At 61.4% G+C, this 18,596-nt stretch overlaps 2 protein-coding genes across 2 annotated transcripts; both read left to right on the top strand.

Moving 5' to 3' along the window:
* Positions 1 to 251: 251 nt before the first annotated feature.
* LOC128138397 (apolipoprotein C-II-like) lies at positions 252 to 3,757 on the top strand (the record flags this gene model as incomplete). The annotated part of the gene is made up of 3 exons (XM_052779674.1): positions 252 to 318; positions 3,285 to 3,437; positions 3,537 to 3,757. Coding segments are annotated over 3 exons (310 nt in total), but the record flags the coding sequence as incomplete, so codon positions are not given.
* A 180-nt stretch (positions 3,758 to 3,937) lies between these two features.
* On the top strand, positions 3,938 to 18,002 carry LOC128138396 (NF-kappa-B inhibitor delta-like). The gene is given in 12 exon segments (XM_052779673.1): positions 3,938 to 4,003; positions 6,429 to 6,488; positions 8,599 to 8,747; positions 9,890 to 9,995; positions 12,734 to 12,880; positions 13,908 to 13,959; positions 14,560 to 14,657; positions 14,659 to 14,724; positions 15,327 to 15,440; positions 16,256 to 16,405; positions 16,407 to 16,421; positions 17,832 to 18,002. Coding segments are annotated over 12 exon segments (1,080 nt in total). The 3' UTR covers positions 17,889 to 18,002.
* The last annotated feature ends 594 nt before the right edge of the window (positions 18,003 to 18,596 follow it).

Here is an 18,596-nt window from a genome sequence, read left to right as displayed (position 1 = left end):
GGCCTCGCCCCCCGCTCTGTTGACCCGGACTTTGCCCCCCCCTCCCCCCCCCAGCCCCGCCCCCCCCACCCTTATAAATGGGGGGGGCCCAGGGTGGGGGAGGGGAACTGAGCGGCCGCCACCACTGGTGGGTGCTGGGGGGGGGGGGGGAACCCCTAAATAGATGGGGAAGGGGGGGGTGGGAAATTGGGGAGGGGGGGGTGGGGTGGTGCCCCCCCCCCCCGGCTCATTTTGGGGGTGTCGGTGGGCAGAGCATGGCCCGGGCGCACCCCAAATCGATGGCGGCTTCGCTTCTGCTCCTCCTGCTGCTCTGCTCGGGTGAGACCCCCCCCCCGGCACCCAGACCCCCACCCATGGCACCCTAATCCCAGCCAGACACGCCCCCCCACTCCAGCATCCAGACCCCCTCCCATTACACCACAAATCCCACCCAGTCCCCCACCCCAGCACCCAGACCCCCTCCCATTGCACCCCAATCCCACCCAGACCCCCCCCAGCACCCAGACCCCCTCCCATTGCACCCCAAATCCCACCCAGACCCCCCCCAGCACCCAGACCCCCTCCCATGTCACCCCAATCCCACCCAGACCCCCACCCATGTCACCCCAATCCCACCCAGACCCCCACCCCAGCACCCAGACCCCCACCCATGTCACCCCAAATTCCACCCAGACCCCCCCCAGCACCCAAACCCCCTCCCATTACACCCCAAATCCCACCCAGACCCCCACCCATGTCACCCAAATCCCACCCAGACACCCCCAGCACCCAGACCCCCTCCCATTACACCCCAAATCCCACCCAGACCCCCACCCATGTCACCCCAAATCCCACCCAGTCCCCCACCCATGTCACCCAAATCCCACCCAGACCCCCACCCATTGCACCCAAATCCCACCCAGACCCCCACCCCAGCACCCAGACCCCCACCCATGTCACCCCAAATCCCACCCAGACCCCCTCCCATTACACCCCAAATCCCACCCAGACCCCCCCAGCACCCAAACCCCCCTCCCATTACACCCCAAATCCCACCCAGACCCCCACCCATGTCACCCCAATCCCACCCAGACACCCCCAGCACCCAGACCCCCTCCCATTACACCCCAAATCCCACCCAGTCCCCCACCCCAGCACCCAGACCCCCACCCATGCCACCCCAAATCCCACCCAGACCCCCCCAGCACCCAAACCCCCCTCCCATTACACCCCAAATCCCACCCAGACCCCCACCCATGTCACCCCAATCCCACCCAGACACCCCCAGCACCCAGACCCCCTCCCATTACACCCCAAATCCCACCCAGTCCCCCACCCCAGCACCCAGACCCCCACCCCAGCACCCAGACCCCCTACCATTGCACCCCAATCCCACCCAGACCCCCCCCAGCACCCAGACCCCCTGCCATTACACCCCAATCCCACCCAGACCCCCACCCATGTCACCCAAATCTCAGCCAGACCCCCACCCCAGCACCCAGACCCCCTCCCATTACAGCCCAATCCCACCCAGACTCCCACCCATGTCACCCAAATCCCACCCAGACCCCCCCAGCACCCAAACCCCCTCCCATTACATCCCAAATCCCACCCAGACCCCCCCAGCACCCAAACCCCCTCCCATTACACCCCAAATCCCACCCAGACCCCCCCAGCACCCAAACCCCCTCCCATTACACCCCAAATCCCACCCAGTCCCCCACCCATGTCACCCCAAATCCCACCCAGACCCCCGCCAGCACCCAGGCCCCCTCCCATTACACCCCAATCCCACCCAGACCCCCACCCATGTCACCCAAATCCCACCCAGACCCCCCCAGCACCCAAACCCCCTCCCATTACACCCCAAATCCCACCCAGACCCCCCCCAGCACCCAAACCCCCTCCCATTACACCCCAAATCCCACCCAGTCCCCCACCCATGTCACCCCAAATCCCACCCAGACCCCCACCCCAGCACCCAGACCCCCTCCCATTGCACCCCAATCACACCCAGACCCCCACCCATGTCACCCCAAATCCCACCCAGACCCCCACCCATGTCACCCAAATCCCACCCAGACCCCCACCCCAGCACCCAGACCCCCTCCCATTACAGCCCAATCCCACCCAGACTCCCACCCATGTCACCCAAATCCCACCCAGACCCCCCCAGCACCCAAACCCCCTCCCATTACATCCCAAATCCCACCCAGACCCCCCCAGCACCCAAACCCCCTCCCATTACACCCCAAATCCCACCCAGTCCCCCACCCATGTCACCCCAAATCCCACCCAGACCCCCGCCAGCACCCAGGCCCCCTCCCATTACACCCCAATCCCACCCAGACCCCCACCCATGTCACCCAAATCCCACCCAGACCCCCCCAGCACCCAAACCCCCTCCCATTACACCCCAAATCCCACCCAGACCCCCCCCAGCACCCAAACCCCCTCCCATTACACCCCAAATCCCACCCAGTCCCCCACCCATGTCACCCCAAATCCCACCCAGACCCCCACCCCAGCACCCAGACCCCCTCCCATTGCACCCCAATCACACCCAGACCCCCACCCATGTCACCCCAAATCCCACCCAGACCCCCACCCATGTCACCCAAATCCCACCCAGACCCCCACCCCAGCACCCAGACCCCCTCCCATTACAGCCCAATCCCACCCAGACCCCCACCCATGTCACCCCAAATCCCCCCAGCACCCAGACCCCCTCCATTACAGCCCAATCCCACCCAGACCCCCCCCAGCACCCAGACCCCCACCCATGTCACCCCAAATCCCACCCAGACCCCCCCCCAGCACCCAGACCCCCCTCCCATTACACCCCAAATCCCACCCAGACCCCCACCCATGTCACCCCAATCCCACCCAGACACCCCCAGCACCCAGACCCCCTCCCATTACACCCCAAATCCCACCCAGTCCCCCACCCCAGCACCCAGACCCCCTCCCATTGCACCCCAATCCCACCCAGACCCCCCCAGCACCCAGACCCCCTCCCATGTCACCCCAAATCCCACCCAGACCCCCCCAGCACCCAGACCCCCTCCCATTACACCCCAAATCCCACCCAGTCCCCCACCCCAGCACCCAGACCCCCACCCATGCCACCCCAAATCCCACCCAGACCCCCACCCCAGCACCCAGACCCCCTCCCATTGCACCCCAAATCCCACCCAGACCCCCACCAGCACCCAGACCCCCTCCCATTACACCCCAAAATCCCACCCAGACCCCCCCCAGCACCCAACCCCCCCCCATCTCACTCTTCCCCCCACCCCCCACAGCCACCTCCGCCGCCCCCACCCCGCTCCCCACCCCCCCCGGCCCCCCTCACCCAACTCCGCGCCGCCGCCGCCGGCTACCTGGGTCAAGCGGGTTCGGCGGCCGGTGACCTCCTGGAACGTCTCCGCCTTCCTTCGGCCCAAGAGAAGATCCGGGTAAACGGGGTGCTAGCACCCCCCCCTCCCCGAACCCCCCCCCCAACGACGTTGGGTGGGCACCCAAGGGTGACCCCGAGATCCCTACGGCTCCCCAGGAACGCCTACAAGACGGGGGCGGTGGCGGTCGTGACCTACACCGGCATCCTCACCGACCAGCTCTACCACTGGTGGCAAGGGGAGGAGTGAACAGCCCCCACCCCCCCCAAGATGGTGGTTATGGGGTGGGGGGGGGTCTTGAGAAATTGGGGGACCCCCCCCCCAGTTGTGTGTCACCCCCCCAATAAAGGCTGGTGGTCTTGGGTCTTCAAGAACGTCAAGGTGGTGGTGGGTCTCGTCATGTTCTGGGGTTGGGTGGGGGTCCCGTGGGGCAGCGACACCCCCAAAGTGGTGGTTATGGGGCGGGGGGGGTCTTGAGAAATTGGGGGGACCCCCCCCAAATGTGTGTCACCCCCCAATAAAGGCTGGTCGTCTTGGGGGGTCTTCAAGAGAACGTCAAGATGGTGGTGGGTCTCATGATGTTCTGGGGTTGGGTGGGGGTCCTGTGGGGCAGCGACACCCCCAAAGTTGGTGGTTATGGGGCGGGGGGGGTCTTGAGAAATTGGGGGACCCCCCCCCAGTTGTGTGTCACCCCCCCAATAAAGGCTGGTGGTCTTGGGTCTTCAAGAACGTCAAGGTGGTGGTGGGTCTCATGATCATTTTGGGTGGGAGATGGGGGTCCCGTGGGGCAGCGACACCCCAAAGATGGTGGTTATGGGGCGGGGGGGGGTCTTAAGAAATTGGGGGACCCCCCCCCAGTTGTGTGTCACCCCCCAATAAAGGCTGGTGGTCTTGGGTCTTCAAGAATGTCAAGAGATGGGGGTGGGTCTCTGGACCCTTTAAAGCATTAGCCCCGCCCCCCAAGCCCCGCCCCTCCTCATTAGCATACCCCACCCCTTTTATTTGATTGCGGGGGGGGGGGGTGTACCCAGATGCCTGGGTCCCCTTAAACTTGGGGGCCACCCCTTCAGCGTGGGGGTGGGATATATTTTTTTTTTTTTTTTGGGGGGGGGGTGGGAAAGCCCTTAAAGGGCCAGCCCCCTTCGTGGGGGAGGGGTACTTCTGCTCCGATGACGTCATGCGGGGGCGAACCCCGGCGGCCGGACGACTCACACCTGCCTGTGACACAACCCCCCCCCCCCCAAGGCATGGGTGTGGGTGGGGAACCCCAAAAATCTGGGTGCCCCCCCCCACCCACCCATAGGACCCAAGCATCCTATAGTCGCCTATAGGCAGCCTTAAGCCCCGCCCTCGACCTATGTCACCCGTCCCTGCGGTGACATGGGTGGCGTTTCCCTCCGGGGCGGGGCATCGCCCCACCCTCACCCCCACCCCCCCCACCCCCCCCCCCTTCCTATAACGGTCCCCGGTCTCGGCCTGGCCCCATTTCCACCTCGACCCCGGCGGGATGCGACCCCAGAGAGGTACGTGGGGCGCCGGCCCTTTAAGGCCATAAAGGGGGTGGCGGTGGAGGGGGGACGCTGGCCCTTTAAGAGGCCCGCAAGGCCTCGGTCCCGTAAGAAACCTGGGAGGGGACGCTGGCCCTTTAAGAGGTCAGGGAGGGAGAGGTTGGCCTCTCGAGGCCTGCTTTTAGGGGGCGCTGGCCCTTTAAGGGGACTGGGAAGGGGATGCTGGCCCTTTAAGAGGATTGGGAAGGGGATGCTGGTCCTTTAAGACATGGGTTTGGGGGACGCTGGCCCTTTAAGACCTACTTTTTTGGGGGGTGCTGGCCCTTTAAGACCCGCTTTTCAGGGATGCTGGTCCTTTAAAACCTGCTTTTAGGGGTTGCTGGCCCTTTAAGACCTGCTTTTCAGGGGCGATGGCCCTTTAAGACCTGCTTTTCAGGGGTGCTGGCCCTTTAAGAGACCTGGGGGAGGGGGCTGCTGGTCCTTTAAGACCTGCTTTTTGGGAGTGCTGGCCCTTTAAGACCTGCTTTTTGGGGGTGCTGGCCCTTTAAGACCTGCTTTTTGGGGGGTGCTGGCCCTTTAAGACCTGCTTTTCAGGGGCGTTGGCCCTTTAAGAGACTCCCGGGGAGGGGGATGCTGGCCCTTTAAGACCTACTGTTCAGGGATGCTGGCCCATTAAGACCCGCTTTTGGGGGTGGCTGGCCCTTTAAGACCCGTTTTTTTGGGGGCGCTGGCTCTTTAAGAGACCTGGGGAGGGGGACGCTGGCCCTTTAAGACCCGCTTTTCGGGGGCGCTGTCCCTTTAAGAAGCATGGGGTGGGCTCCGCTTTTGGCGGGGGGGGGTCGACTCTCCCTTTAAGATAAAAAGGGGTCGCTGGCCCTTTAAGAGCGGTGCGCGGCCCCTTAAGAAGAACCCGGGGGGGGTGCGGGCCCTTTAATTGGGGGGGGGGGGAATTCCCCGGACCGTGGGTCCCCCCCCACGCGGTCTTCCTTTTTTTTTGGGGGGGGGGAGATCCCCGAGGGGAGGGGGGCGTGGCCAGCGGAGGCGGGTGATGACGTGGTGGGAATCCCCGTGACGTAGGCACGGGGGATTCCACGGCACACTCCGCTGCTCTTCTCCCCCCCCCCCGCCCCCGCCGAAAGAGAGGGGGGGGGCACCCAGGAGTCCCGGGGGGGGCACCCAGGAGTTTTGGGGGGGGGCACCCAGGTGGTTGGGGGGGCACCCAGCACTTGGGGGGGGCACCCAGGGGGGTTTGGGGGGGGGCACCCAAGAGTTTCGGGGGGGGCACCCAGCACTTCGGGGGGGCACCCAGGTGTTTGGGGGGGCACCCAGTTGTTGAGGGGGGGCACCCAGGTGTTTTGGGGGGGGGGCACCCAAGAGTTTTGGAGGGGCACCCAGCACTTGGGGGGGCACCCAGGACTTTGGGGGGGGCACCCAGGAGGTTCGGGGGGGGCACCCAGGAGTTTGGGGGGGGCACCCAAACATTGGGGTGACCCCTCTTTTCCCCCCCCCCAAGGTGGTCGCCCCCCCGCGTCCCCCCCCCCAGACGGTGAAGCAGCTCCTAAAGGTGCTGAGACAGCAGCAGAGCGAGGGGGGGAGACCCCCGGTAAGTGCCCCCCCCCCATAGGGGACCCAGACCCCCGGGGGGGGCGCCCCCCCCCCAGACACATGCCCCCCCCCCGGGTCTGTGTCCCCTCCCCCCCTCCTGGTGTTGACCCCCCACGCTGTCCCCCCCCCCTTTCCCCCTGCCCCCCCCAGGGTTCGACCGTGCCCCCCCTGTGCCCCCCGGCTGGTGAGTGACCTTTGACCCCCCCCCGTTCCGTGTCCCCCTCATCCCCCCCCCGTGTCCCCCCCCAATGTCCCCAACACCCCCCCGTGCCCCCCATGTCCCCCATTGTCCCCAGTATCCCCCCATTGTCCCCAGTATCCCCTATTGTCCCCAGTATCCCCCCATTGTCCCCAGTATCCCCCCTTGTCCCAGTATCCCCCCAATGTCCCCAGTATCCCCCCCACTGTCCCCAGTATCCCCCCATTGTCCCCAGTATCCCCCACCAATGTCCCCAGTATCCCGCCTTTGTCCCCAGTATCCCCCATTGTCCCCCACATTGTCCCCATTATCCCCCCATTGTCCCCAATATCCCCCGATTGTCCCCAGTATCCCCCCATTGTCCCAGTATCCCCCTATTGTCCCCAGTATCCCCCCAGTATCCCCCATGGTCCCCAATATCCCCCCCATTGTCCCCAGTATCCCCCCCTTGTCCCCAGTATCCCCCCATTGTCCCCCCCCATTGTCCCCAGTATCCCCCCAGTATCCCCCATTGTCCCCAATATCCCCCCATTGTCCCCAGTATCCCCCTATTGTCCCCAGTATCCCCCCAGTATCCCCCAATGTCCCCAATATCCCCCCATTGTCCCCAATATCCCCCCATTGTCCCCAGTATCCCCCCATTGTCCCCAATATCCCCCCCATTGTCCCCAGTATCCCCCCCATTGTCCCCAGTATCCCCTCCAATGTCCCCAGTATCAACCCCCATTGTCCCCAGTATCCCCCCAATGTCCCCAGTATCCCCCCCAATGTCCCAGTATCCCCCCCTCACCCCGTGTCCCCCCCCACCAGGTGCCCCCGTCCCGTCCCCGTCCCCTGGTGTCCCCTGGCCCGGACCCCCCCCTCGTGACCCCCAACCCCTGTGGGGCCCCCCCCGTGCCCCACGGCGGCCCGGGGGGGCTTATGGGGGAGGACCCCCCAACTTGGGGGGCTGTCAGGTGAGTGGGGGGGGCTTTGGGGGTCAGTGGGGGGTCAACGGGGTCAATGGGGGGGTCAGTGGGGCGGGATATGGGGGGCAGGAGGGGTTTGGGGGGTCAACGGGGTCAATGGGGGTCAATGGGGGTCAATGGGGGGTAAGTGGGGCGGGATATGGGGGGCAGGAGGGGTTTTGGGGTCAATGGGGTCAATGGGGGGTCAACGGGGTCAATGGGGGGTCAGTGGGGCAGGATATGGGCAGGAAGGGTTTTGGGGGTCAATGGGGTCAATGGGGGGTCAACGGGGTCAATGGGGGGGTCAGTGGGCGGGATATGGGGGGCAGGAGGGGTTTTGGGGGTCACTGGGGTCAATGGGGGGTCAACGGGGTCAATGGGGGGTCAGTGGGGCGGGATCTGGGGCAGGAAGGGTTTTGGGGGTCAATGGGGTCAATTGGGGGTCAACGGGGTCAATGGGGGGGTCAGTGGGGCAGGATATGGGGCAGGAAGGGTTTTGGGGGTCAATGGGGTCAATGGGGGTCAATAGGGGTCAATGGGGGGTCAGTGGGGCGGGATATGGGGGCAGGAAGGGTTTTGGGGGTCAACGGGGTCAATGGGGGGTCAACGGGGGGTCAATGGGGCCAATGGGGGGTCAGTGGGGCAGGATATGGGGGCAGCAGGGGTTTTGGGGGTCAACGGGGTCAATGGGGGGGTCAGTGGGGCGGGATATGGGGGGCAGGAAGGGTTTTGGGGGTCAATGGGGTCAATGGGGGTCAACGGGGTCAATGGGGGGTCAGTGGGGCAGGATATGGGGGGCAGAAGGGGCTTTGGGGGTCAACGGGGGCATTGGGGGGTCAATGGGGGTCAACTGGAGCGATAGGGAGGTCATAGGGGCCGCGGCACCCCACCCCTTGACCTCTGACCCCAGCATCCCCTTAGGCCGCAGCCCCCTTTGCCCCCCCAGGCCCCCCTGGCCCCAGCCGCTGGCTCCGGGGGGGGACGTGGGGGGCACCCTGGGGGGGCTGACCCCTGACCCCGACCCCGACCCCGGGGAGTTGGCAGCCGCCCGCGCCGCCGTGCGTGCCATGGACCCCCGGGAACTCCTGCGGCAGGACGAGGAGGGTGACACGTGAGTTGGGGGGCAACCGGGGGGGGGGGGCGCTGGGGGGCAATGGGAGGGTCAAGAGGATCAATGGGGGGACAGCGGGGCAAAAAATGGGGGGAAATGGGTCCGGGGGGGGTCTATGGGGGTCATGGAGTGTCAACTGGGGGGGGGCGGGCCAATGGGGCAAGATGGGGAGGGGGGGGCAATAGGGGCCGGGGGGGGGTCATGGGGGTCAATAGGATCAATGGGGGATCAATAGGGGTCAATGGGGCAGGATGTGGGGCAATAATGCCCGGGGGGGGGTCTATAGGGGTCACGAGGGTCAATAGGATCAATGGGGGATCAATAGGGGTCAATGGGGCAGGATGTGGGGCAATAATGCCCGGGGGGGGGTCTATAGGGGTCACGAGGTCAATAGGATCAATGGGGGATCAATAGGGGTCAATGGGGCAGGATGTGGGGCAATAATGCCCGGGGGGGGGTCTATAGGGGTCACGAGGGTCAATAGGATCAATGGGGGATCAATAGGGGTCAATGGGGCAGGATGTGGGGCAATAATGCCTGGGGGGGGTCTATAGGGGTCATGGGGGTCAATAGGATCAATGGGGGGATCAATAGGGGTCAATGGGGCAGGATGTGGGGCGATAGGGTCCATGGGGGGGTCTATGGGGGCCGTGGGGGTCATTGGGAGATCAGTTGGGGTCAATGGGGCAAGACGTGGGGGCAATAGGGGCCGGGGGGGGTCTATAGGGGTCACGGGGGTCAATAGGATCAATGGGGGGTCAATAGGGGTCAATGGGGCAGGATGTGGGGCAATAATGCCCGGGGGGGGTCTATAGGGGCCATGGGGGTCAATAGGATCAATGGGAGATCAATAGGGGTCAATGGGGCAGGATGTGGGGCAATAATGCCCGGGGGGGGTCTATAGGGGTTACGGGGGTCAACAGGATCAATGGGGGGGTCAATGGGGCAAACAGGGGGGTCAACGGGGCAAGAGATGTGGGGCGATAAGAGTGACGGGAAGTCAACGGGGGCAACTGGGAGGAGTCAACGGGACAAGACCTGGGCTTCCGAGTCCTGGGGGGGGTACTTATGGGGGCTGGGGGTAGTTGGGGGGGGGAAGAGGAGTTGGGGGACCCCCCGCGACCCCCATTTCCCACCCCCAGGCTACTGCACGTGCTGTGTGCGCGGGGGCTGCGGGCCCCGGCCCGGGCGGCCGCGGAGGCCTTCAAGGCGCTGGGGCAACTGGAGTTGCGCGAGCATCGCGGGAAGGTGAGGGGGGGGCGTAAGGGGGTGATAACGGGGGTCTCGAGCGAGGGGATGGGGGCGGAGGGGGTGAGAAGGGGCGACTGGTGAGGTTACGGGGCGCGGGGGGTAATAAGGGGGGACTAATCGGGGTGAGAGAGGGGTTAATAGTGGTATAAAATGGGAACGGGGCAAGAATGGGGTGAGAATGGGGCAATAAGGGGATAAAAATGGGGTTGTGGGGCAATAACGGGGTAATAACGAGGTACTAATGGGGTAATAGTATAAAAAAGGTTATGGGGCAATAACGGGGTAATAACGAGGTACTAATGGGGTAATAACAGTATAAAATGGGTTATGGGGTAATAACGAGGTACTAATGGGGCAATAACAGTATAAAATGGGTTATGGGGCATAACGGGGCAATGACGAGGTACTAATGGGGTAATAACAGTATAAAAATGGGATATGGGGCAATAACGGGGTAATAATTGGGTAATAATGGGGTGAAGGGGGTGAGAATGGGCTAATAATGAGGTTATGGGGCAAGGGGGGTAATAAGGGGGGACTAATCGGGGTAAGAGTGGGGTTAATAGTGGTATAAAATGGGGTTATGGGGGGAATGGGGCAATAACGGGGTGAGAATGGGGTAATAAGGGGATAAAAATGGGGTTGTGGGGCAATAACGGGTTAATAATGACGTACTAGTGGGGTAATAACAGTATAAAATGGGTTATGGGGTAATAACAGGGTAATAGCAGGGTGCTAATGGGTAATAACAGTATAAAAATGGGTTGTGGGGCAATAACAGGGTAATAACGAGGTACTAATGGGGTAACAACGGTATGAAAATGGATATGGGTAATAACGAGGTACTAATGGGGTAATAACAGTATAAAATGGGTTATGGGGCACTAACAGGTAATAACGAGGTACTAACGGGGTAATAATGGTATGAAAATGGGTTGTGGGGCAATACGGGGGTAATAATTGGTTAATAATTGGGTAATAATGGGGTGAAGGGGGTAAGAATGGGCTAATAATGAGGTTATGGGGTGAGGGGGTAATAAGGGGGGACTAATTGGGGTAAGAGTGGGGTTAATAGTGGTATAAAATGGGGTTATGGGGCAGCCATGGGGTAATGATTGGGTGTTAATGGGGTAATAGTGGTATTAAAATGGGGTTACGGGGCAGAAGGGGGCAATAGTTGGGTATTAATGGGGTAATAGTGGTATTAAAATGGGGTTATGGGGGAATGGGGCAATGACGTGGTGATAATTGGGTAATAATTGGGTAATAATTGGGTGATAAAGGCATAAAAATGGGGTTACGGGGGAATGGGGTAACAACGGGGTAATAATTGGGTAATAGCGGGGTAATGATGGTATAAAATGGGGTTATGGGGCAGTAACGGGGTAATAATGGTATAAAATGGGGTTGGGGGCAATAACAGGGTATAATTGGGTAATTAACGCTATAAAAATGGGGTTATGGGGGAAGGGGGCAATAACAGGGTAATATTGGGTAATAATGGGGTAATAACGGGAGGAGGGGGTAAGAATGGGCTAATAATGAGGTTATGGGGTGAGTGGGTTAATAAGGGCGTAAAAATCGGGACAATCATGGGGTTAATATGGTATAAAATGTGGTTATGGGGCAATAACAGGTAATAACAGTGTAATAATTGGGTAATAACGGGGTAATAATGGTTAAAAATGGGGTTATGGAGGGAATGGGGCAATAATGGGGTAATAACGGGCTAATAATTGGGTAACAACGGGGTTCTAGTGGTTCAATAATAAGGTTGTGGGGGATAACGGGGTAATAACGGGGTAATAACAGGGTAACAAGGGGTAAACAATAAGGGATAATTAATAAGGGGCTAATAAGGGGATGAAGAGTGGGTAATAAGGGGTAATTAATAAGGGGGAATTAATAAAGAGGGCAATAAGGGGATAATGAGGGGTAATAAAGGTTAATGAGGGGGGAAAAAGGGTTAATGAGAGTAATAAGGGTTAATGAGGGGGTAAAAAAGGGTTAATGAGGAGTAATAAGGGTTAATGAGGGATAATAAGGGTTAATGAGGGGGTAAAAAGGGTTAATGAGGAGTAATAAGGGTTAATGAGCGGTAAAAAGGGCTAATGAGGAGGTAAAAAGGGTTAATGAGGAGTAATAAGGGTTAATGAGGGGGTAAAAAGGGTTAATGAGGAGTAATAAGGGTTAATGAGGGGGTAAAAAGGGTTAATGAGGGCTAATAAGGGTTAATGAGGGCTAATAAAGGTTAATGAGGGGGTAAAAGGGTTAATGAGGAGTAATAAGGGTTAATGAGCGGTAAAAAGGGTTAATGAGGGGTAAAAAGGGTTAATGAGGGCGTAAAAAGGGTTAATGAGGAGTAATAAGGGTTAATGAGGGCTAATAAGGATTAATGAGGGGGTAATAAGGGTTAATGAGGGATATTAAGTGTTAATGAGGAGTAATAAGGGTTAATGAGGGATAATAAGGGTTAATGAGGGGGTAAAAAGGTTTAATGAGGAGTAATAAGGGTTAATGAGCGGTAAAAAGGGTTAATGAGGAGTAATAAGGGTTAATGAGGGCTAATAAGGGTTAATGAGGGGGTAATAAGGCTTAATAAGGGGTAATAATCGAGTAATAGGGGGAAAATGGGGGACCGGAGTCATAATTTGGGTTCTCGGGGGATTTTGGGGGTCCGGGGGGGGGTAAGGTGCTGGGGGGTGTCGGGTGACCTCTGACCCCTGCCCCCCCAGACACCGCTGCTGGTGGCGGCGGCGGCGGCGGCGGGGGGGGTGGTGGGCGACCTGCTGGCGCTGGGGGCCGACCCCGACGCCGCCGACCACCGGGGCCGGACCGCGCTGCACCTCGCCGCAACCTACGGGCTCCCCCGCGTCCTCCAGGTAGGAGCCCCGAAACCGGGTGGCACCCCAAAATCTTCCAGAAGGGCACCCAGGGGTCCGGGGTGGGGCCCCAAAATCTTCCCGAAGGGCTCCCAGGGGTCCGGAGGGATCCCAAAACCGTCCCAGAGGGGATGCAGGGGTCCGGGTGGGACCCCAAAACACCTATGGGGGACCCTGGAATCCGGGTGGGACCCCAAAACCCTCCCAAAGGGCACCCAGGGGTCCAGGAGGGACCCCAAAACTGTCCCAGAGGGGACGCAGGTGTCCGGGTGGGACCCCAAAACACCTATGGGGGACCCTGGAATCCGGGGTGGCACCCCAAAACCTTCCCAAAGGGCACCCAGGGGTATGGGAAGGACCCCAAAACACCTATGGGAGACCCTGGAATCCGGGTGGGACCCCAAAACCCTCCCAAAGGGCACCCAGGGGTCCAGGAGGGACCCCAAAACTGTCCCAGAGGGGACGCAGGTGTCCGGGTGGGACCCCAAAACACCTATGGGGGACCCTGGAATCCGGGGTGGCACCCCAAAACCTTCCCAATGGGCACCCAGGGGTCCGGGAGGGACCCCAAAACCTTCCCAAATGGCACCCAGATATCTGGGAGGGACCCCCAAAACACCTATGGGGGACCCTTGAATTTGGGTGGGACCCCAAAACCTTCCCCAATGGGCACCCAGGTGTCTGGTAGGGACCCCAAAACACCTATGGGGGACCCCAGAATCCCGGTGGGACCCCAAAACCCTCCCAAAGGGCACCCAGGGGTCCAGGAGGGACCCCAAAACCGTCCCAGAGGGGACGCAGGTGTCCGGGTGGGACCCCAAAACACCTATGGGGGACCCCAGAATCCGGGTGGGACCCCAAAACCATCCCAAAGGGCACCCAGGGGTCCAGGAGGGAGCCCAAAACACCTATGGGGGACCCTTGAATTTTGGGGGGGACCCCAAAAACTCTCCCAATGGGCACCCAGGACCCTCAAAAGTGCACCCAGGTGTGTGGGTGCTCACCCCCCCCCCCCCCCACTTTCCAGGCCATGATGTCATCGGGGGTCCCCATGAACGTGGAGGCCAGAAACTTCGAAGGTCAGAAAATTGGGGGGGGGCCAAGAAAATTGGGGGGGGGGGGCCAGGGTGGGAGAGGGGTTCCAATGGGGGGGTCTCTGATTTTGGGGGGGGGGGGCCAGGGGGTGGGGTCCCCAATTTGGGGATGGCTTTTTGGGGGGGTTGGGCCTGGGGGGTGTCTCAATTGAGGGATCCCCAATTTGGGGGGGGGTCTTGGGGGTGCCTGGTTTGGGGGGGTTGTCCATGGGGAGGGTGACAGTTGAGGGGTCCTCAATTTAGGGGGGGTCTTTTGGGGGGGGGGGTCCCACTTGAGGGGTCCTCAATATGGGGGGGTCAATGGTTTGGGAGAGTCCCTGGGGGTCCCCAATTTTGAGCAGCTCTTGGGGGGGGGTTCTGGTGGGAGGGGGTCCCTACTTCGGGGATGTCCCTATTGGGGGGGGTCCCCAGTTTAGGGGTCCTGGTTGGGGGGGTCATATTGGAAAGGTCCTTGGGGTGGGGGTCTGTATTTCGGGGGAGTCCCTGGGAGGGTCCCAAATTTCAGGGGGGGCCTATTTTGGGGGGGGGATTCCCATCCTGACGTCCCCCCCCATTTTCTCTTCTCCCCCCCCCCCCCCGCTCTAGGCCAGACCCCTCTGCACTGCGCCGTCCTATCCCATAATGCCTCACTGCGAGCGGGGGGGTAACACCGGGGGGGTTTCCGGGGGGGGTCCCCCAACTTCGACCCCCCAAGAACGGCTCCTCTGCGTCGAGTTGTTGCTGCGTATGGGGGCCGACTGCGGCAGCCAGGTACCGACGCCTGGGGGTGTCGTGTGTGTCCCCCCCCAGGACCCCTGGGTCACTTGGGGGGGGTCAATGGGGTGGTGGGACCCCCTCCTGGGTGCCTGGGGGGGGTCAAAAGGGTGGTGGGAACCACTCCTGGGTGCCTGGGGGGGGAAAATGGGGTGGTGGGACCCCTGGGGGGGGTCGATGGGGTGGTGGGACCCCCTCCTGGGTGCCTGGGGGGGGAAAATGGGGTGGTGGGACCCCTGGGGGGGGTCGATGGGGTGGTGGGACCCCCTCCTGGGTGCCTGGGGGGGGTCAATAGGGTGGTGGGACCCCTTCCTGGGTGCCTGGGGGGGAAAATGGGGTGGTGGGACCCCTGGGGAGGGGTCAATGGGGTGGTGGGACCCCTTCCTGGGTGCCTGGGGGGGGTCAATGGGGTGGTGGGACCCCTGGGGGGGGTCAATGGGGTGGTGGGACCCCCTCCTGGACCCTTGGGGGGGTCAATGGGGTGGTGGGACCCCCTCCTGGGTGCCTGGGGGGGGAAAATGGGGTGGTGGGACCCCTGGGGGGGGTCAATGGGGTGGTGGGACCCCCTCCCGGACGCCTGGGTGTCCCCCCCCCGGCAGGACATGAAGAGCAGCCAGACCGTGTTGCACTTGGCCGTGAGGGGGGGGAACCTGGCCTTGACCCACCTCCTCCTGCGCCAACCCGGAGTGGCCCCTCGCCTCGTCAACGTGAAGGTAACGAGGTTCCCCCGGCACTTATGGGGCACCTATGGGGCTCGGAGGGGGATCTATGGGGCCCTATGGAGGAATTTTGGGGTCTAGGGGGCTTTTGGGGGGGGCTGTGGGGGTCTATGGGGGCATCGATGGTGGATCTATGGGGAGTTAGAGGTGTTTTGGGGGGCTATGGGGCTTGGGGAGGGGATCTATGGGGCCCTGTGGGGGAATTATGGGGTCTAGGGGGGTCTTTGGGGGAGCTATGGGACTTGGGGGGCGATCTATGGGGCCCTACAGAGGAACTATGGGGTCTACAGGGTTCTGGGGGGGGCTAGGGGGGCTTTGGGATATCTAGGGGGGATCTATGGGGGGGTGGGAGGTGGCTATGGTGGATCTATGGGGAGATCTAGGGGTTTCTAGGGGTGCTGGGGGGGGTCTATGGGGTTTGGAGGTGCCTACGGGGGATCTATGGGGCTGGGGGGATCTATGGGGTGCCTATAGGGGATTTGGGGTCCCTATGGTGGATCTGGGGGGGGTTGGAGGTGGATCTATGGGGAGATCTAGGGGTTTCTAGGGGTGCTGTGGGGGATCTATGGGGTTTGGAGGTCTCTATGGGGCTGGGGGGATCTATGGGGTGCCTATAGGGGATTTGGGGTCCCTATGGTGGATCTAGGGGGGGGTTGGAGGTGGATCTATGGGGAGATCTAGGGGTTTCTAGGGGTGCTGGGGGGATCTATGGGGTTTGGAGCTGCCTACGGGGGATCTATGGGGCTGGGGGGGATCCGGGGGGGGCTGGGAGGTTTGGGGGTCCCCTGAGACCCCCGCGTCCCCCCCAGGCCCACGGGAACACCCCCCTGCACATGGCGGCGGCTCTGCCGGGGGGGCCGAGCCAGGAGCCCCTCGTCCGACTTCTTCTGGCCTGGGGGGCCGACCCCGGCGCCCGCAACCTGGAGCACGACCTGCCCCACAGCCTGCTGCCCCCCGGCCCCCCCCGGGGACCAGGTGGGACCCCCAGAGCCCCCCCAAATCCAGGCACCCCCCCCCCACCTGCTAGCACCCCCAAATCCTGCCGTTGCTGCCTGCGAAACAAAAAAATCCCCCCAGTAGCGCCTGGAATTCCAAACTCGTGCTGCTGCACCCCAAAATCCTGCTGCTGCACCCCAGTGTCGTCACTGGAACCCCAAAATCCTGCTGCTGCACCCCAAAATCCTGCTGCTGCACCCCAGTGTCGTCACTGGAACCCCAAAATCCTGCTGCTGCACCCCAAAATCCTGCTGCTGCACACCAGTGTTGTCACTGGAACCCCAAAATCCTGCTGCTGCATCCCAAAATTTTGCTGTGTCCTGAAATAGACCCATTGCACCCCAAAATGGCCTCTGGAACCCCAAAATCCTGCTGCTGCACCCCAAAATCCTGCTCTGCCCTGAAATGGCCCCATTGCACCCCAAAATGGCCTCTGGAACCCCAAAATCCTGCTGCTGCACCCCAAAATCCCGCTGCTGCACCCCAAAATGGCCTCTGGAACCCCAAAATCCTGCTGCTGCACCCCAAAATCCTCCTCTGCCCTGAAATGGCCCCATTGCACCCAAAATGGCCTCTGGAGCCCCCAAATCCTGCTGCTGCACCCCAAAATCCTGCTGCTGCACCCCAAAATGGCCCTTGGAACCCCAAAATCCTGCTATTGCACCCCAAAATCACCCCTGGCGCCCCAAAATCCTGCTGCTGAACCCCAAAATCGTGATGATGCACCCCAAAATTGTGATGATTCACCCCAAAATGGCCCCTGGAGCCCCCAAATCCCGCTGCTGCACCCCAAAATGGCCCTTGGAACCCCAAAATCCTGCTATTGCACTCCAAAATCACGCCTGGCACCCCAAAATCCTGCGGCTGATCCCCAAAATCATGATGATGCACCCCAAAATCGCCCCTGGAACCCCAAAATCCTGCTGCTGCACCCCAAAATCACCCCTGGAACCCCCAAATCCTACTTCTGTGACCCAAAATAGCCTCATTCCACCCCAAAATGGCCCCTGGAACCCCCAAACCTGCTGCTGCACCCCAATTTTGGGGTCAAATCCCAGGCTTCTTGCTCCCCCCCCTCCAAATTTTGGGGTCAATTCCCAGGATTTGGGGATCAACCCCCCAAATTTTCTGAAACTCACCCCAATATTTTAGGGTCCCCCTCCCCAGGTTTGGGGGGCTCAAACCTCAAGATTTTGGTCTCCCCCTTAAAATTTTGGGGTGCCCAACAAGATTTTGGGGACAAACCCCAGGATTTTGGGGTCGAACCCCAGGATTTTTGGACACGCCCCCAACAGTGGGGGGTGACCCACCAGGATTTTGGGGTGAAACCCCAGGATTTTGGGAAAAAAAAAACCCCAAAACCTCCTGACCCCTTTCCCTCCCCCACAGCTCCGCCTCCTCCTGAAGAGCCGCCGTGGGGCCCGCCGCCCTTCCCCCACTTCCTAGGGGCAGAAGTGACATCAGAGGGGTGGGGCCTCCTGGATATGACATCATAGGAGGGGGGGAGGGACACTCTTCTCTCGCCCCTCCCTCTTTCCGGGGACACCCCCATATTGGGGGAACCCCAAAACATGCCCAGGCCCCCCCCCCCTTAATTTTTCTTGATTTCCATGAAATCGCTCATTTTGGAGGTGGTGGTGAAAGGGGGCGGAGCTTCACAGAAGGGACACAGGCATCTGGCTCCGCCCCCTCCCCCCACGCCCTCCATTTCCAGGAAATGAGTCTTTGAACCACATTGGTTGTTTTTTTTGGGGGGGGTGTGTCCAAAAAAAAGGGGGTGCAGAGGGGACCCACCCCTTCCCCCCCCCATTAGGGGCGCTGCCCCTTTAAGAGTGCCCCGGGGGGGCGGAGCTTCTGTGTAGCTCCGCCCCTCCCATAATATACCCCTCCCCCCTCCCCCAAGACCTCAGTAATTAGGGGATTGGGGGGGGGATCGAAGGGGTCCCCCCCCAAATTGGGGGGGGCTGGAGGGAGGACCCCAAATTGGGGTGGGAGACCATGAACTGGGAAGAAACTGGTTTGGACTGGAAAAGGGGGAGGAAGGGGGGGCGTGGCCCTTTTCCCCTCCCCCCCAAATAAACCCTGTTGATTGGCTGAAGTGAGCGGCGTCATTTGGGGGGGGGTGGGTCATCCGGGAAGCCCCCCCCCCAATTT

The sequence above is a fragment of the Harpia harpyja genome, unplaced genomic scaffold (assembly GCF_026419915.1).
Source record: "Harpia harpyja isolate bHarHar1 unplaced genomic scaffold, bHarHar1 primary haplotype scaffold_397, whole genome shotgun sequence".
In the NCBI taxonomy this organism is placed as follows: Eukaryota; Metazoa; Chordata; class Aves; order Accipitriformes; family Accipitridae; genus Harpia; species Harpia harpyja.
This window is presented reverse-complemented; position numbering and strand designations above follow the sequence as displayed.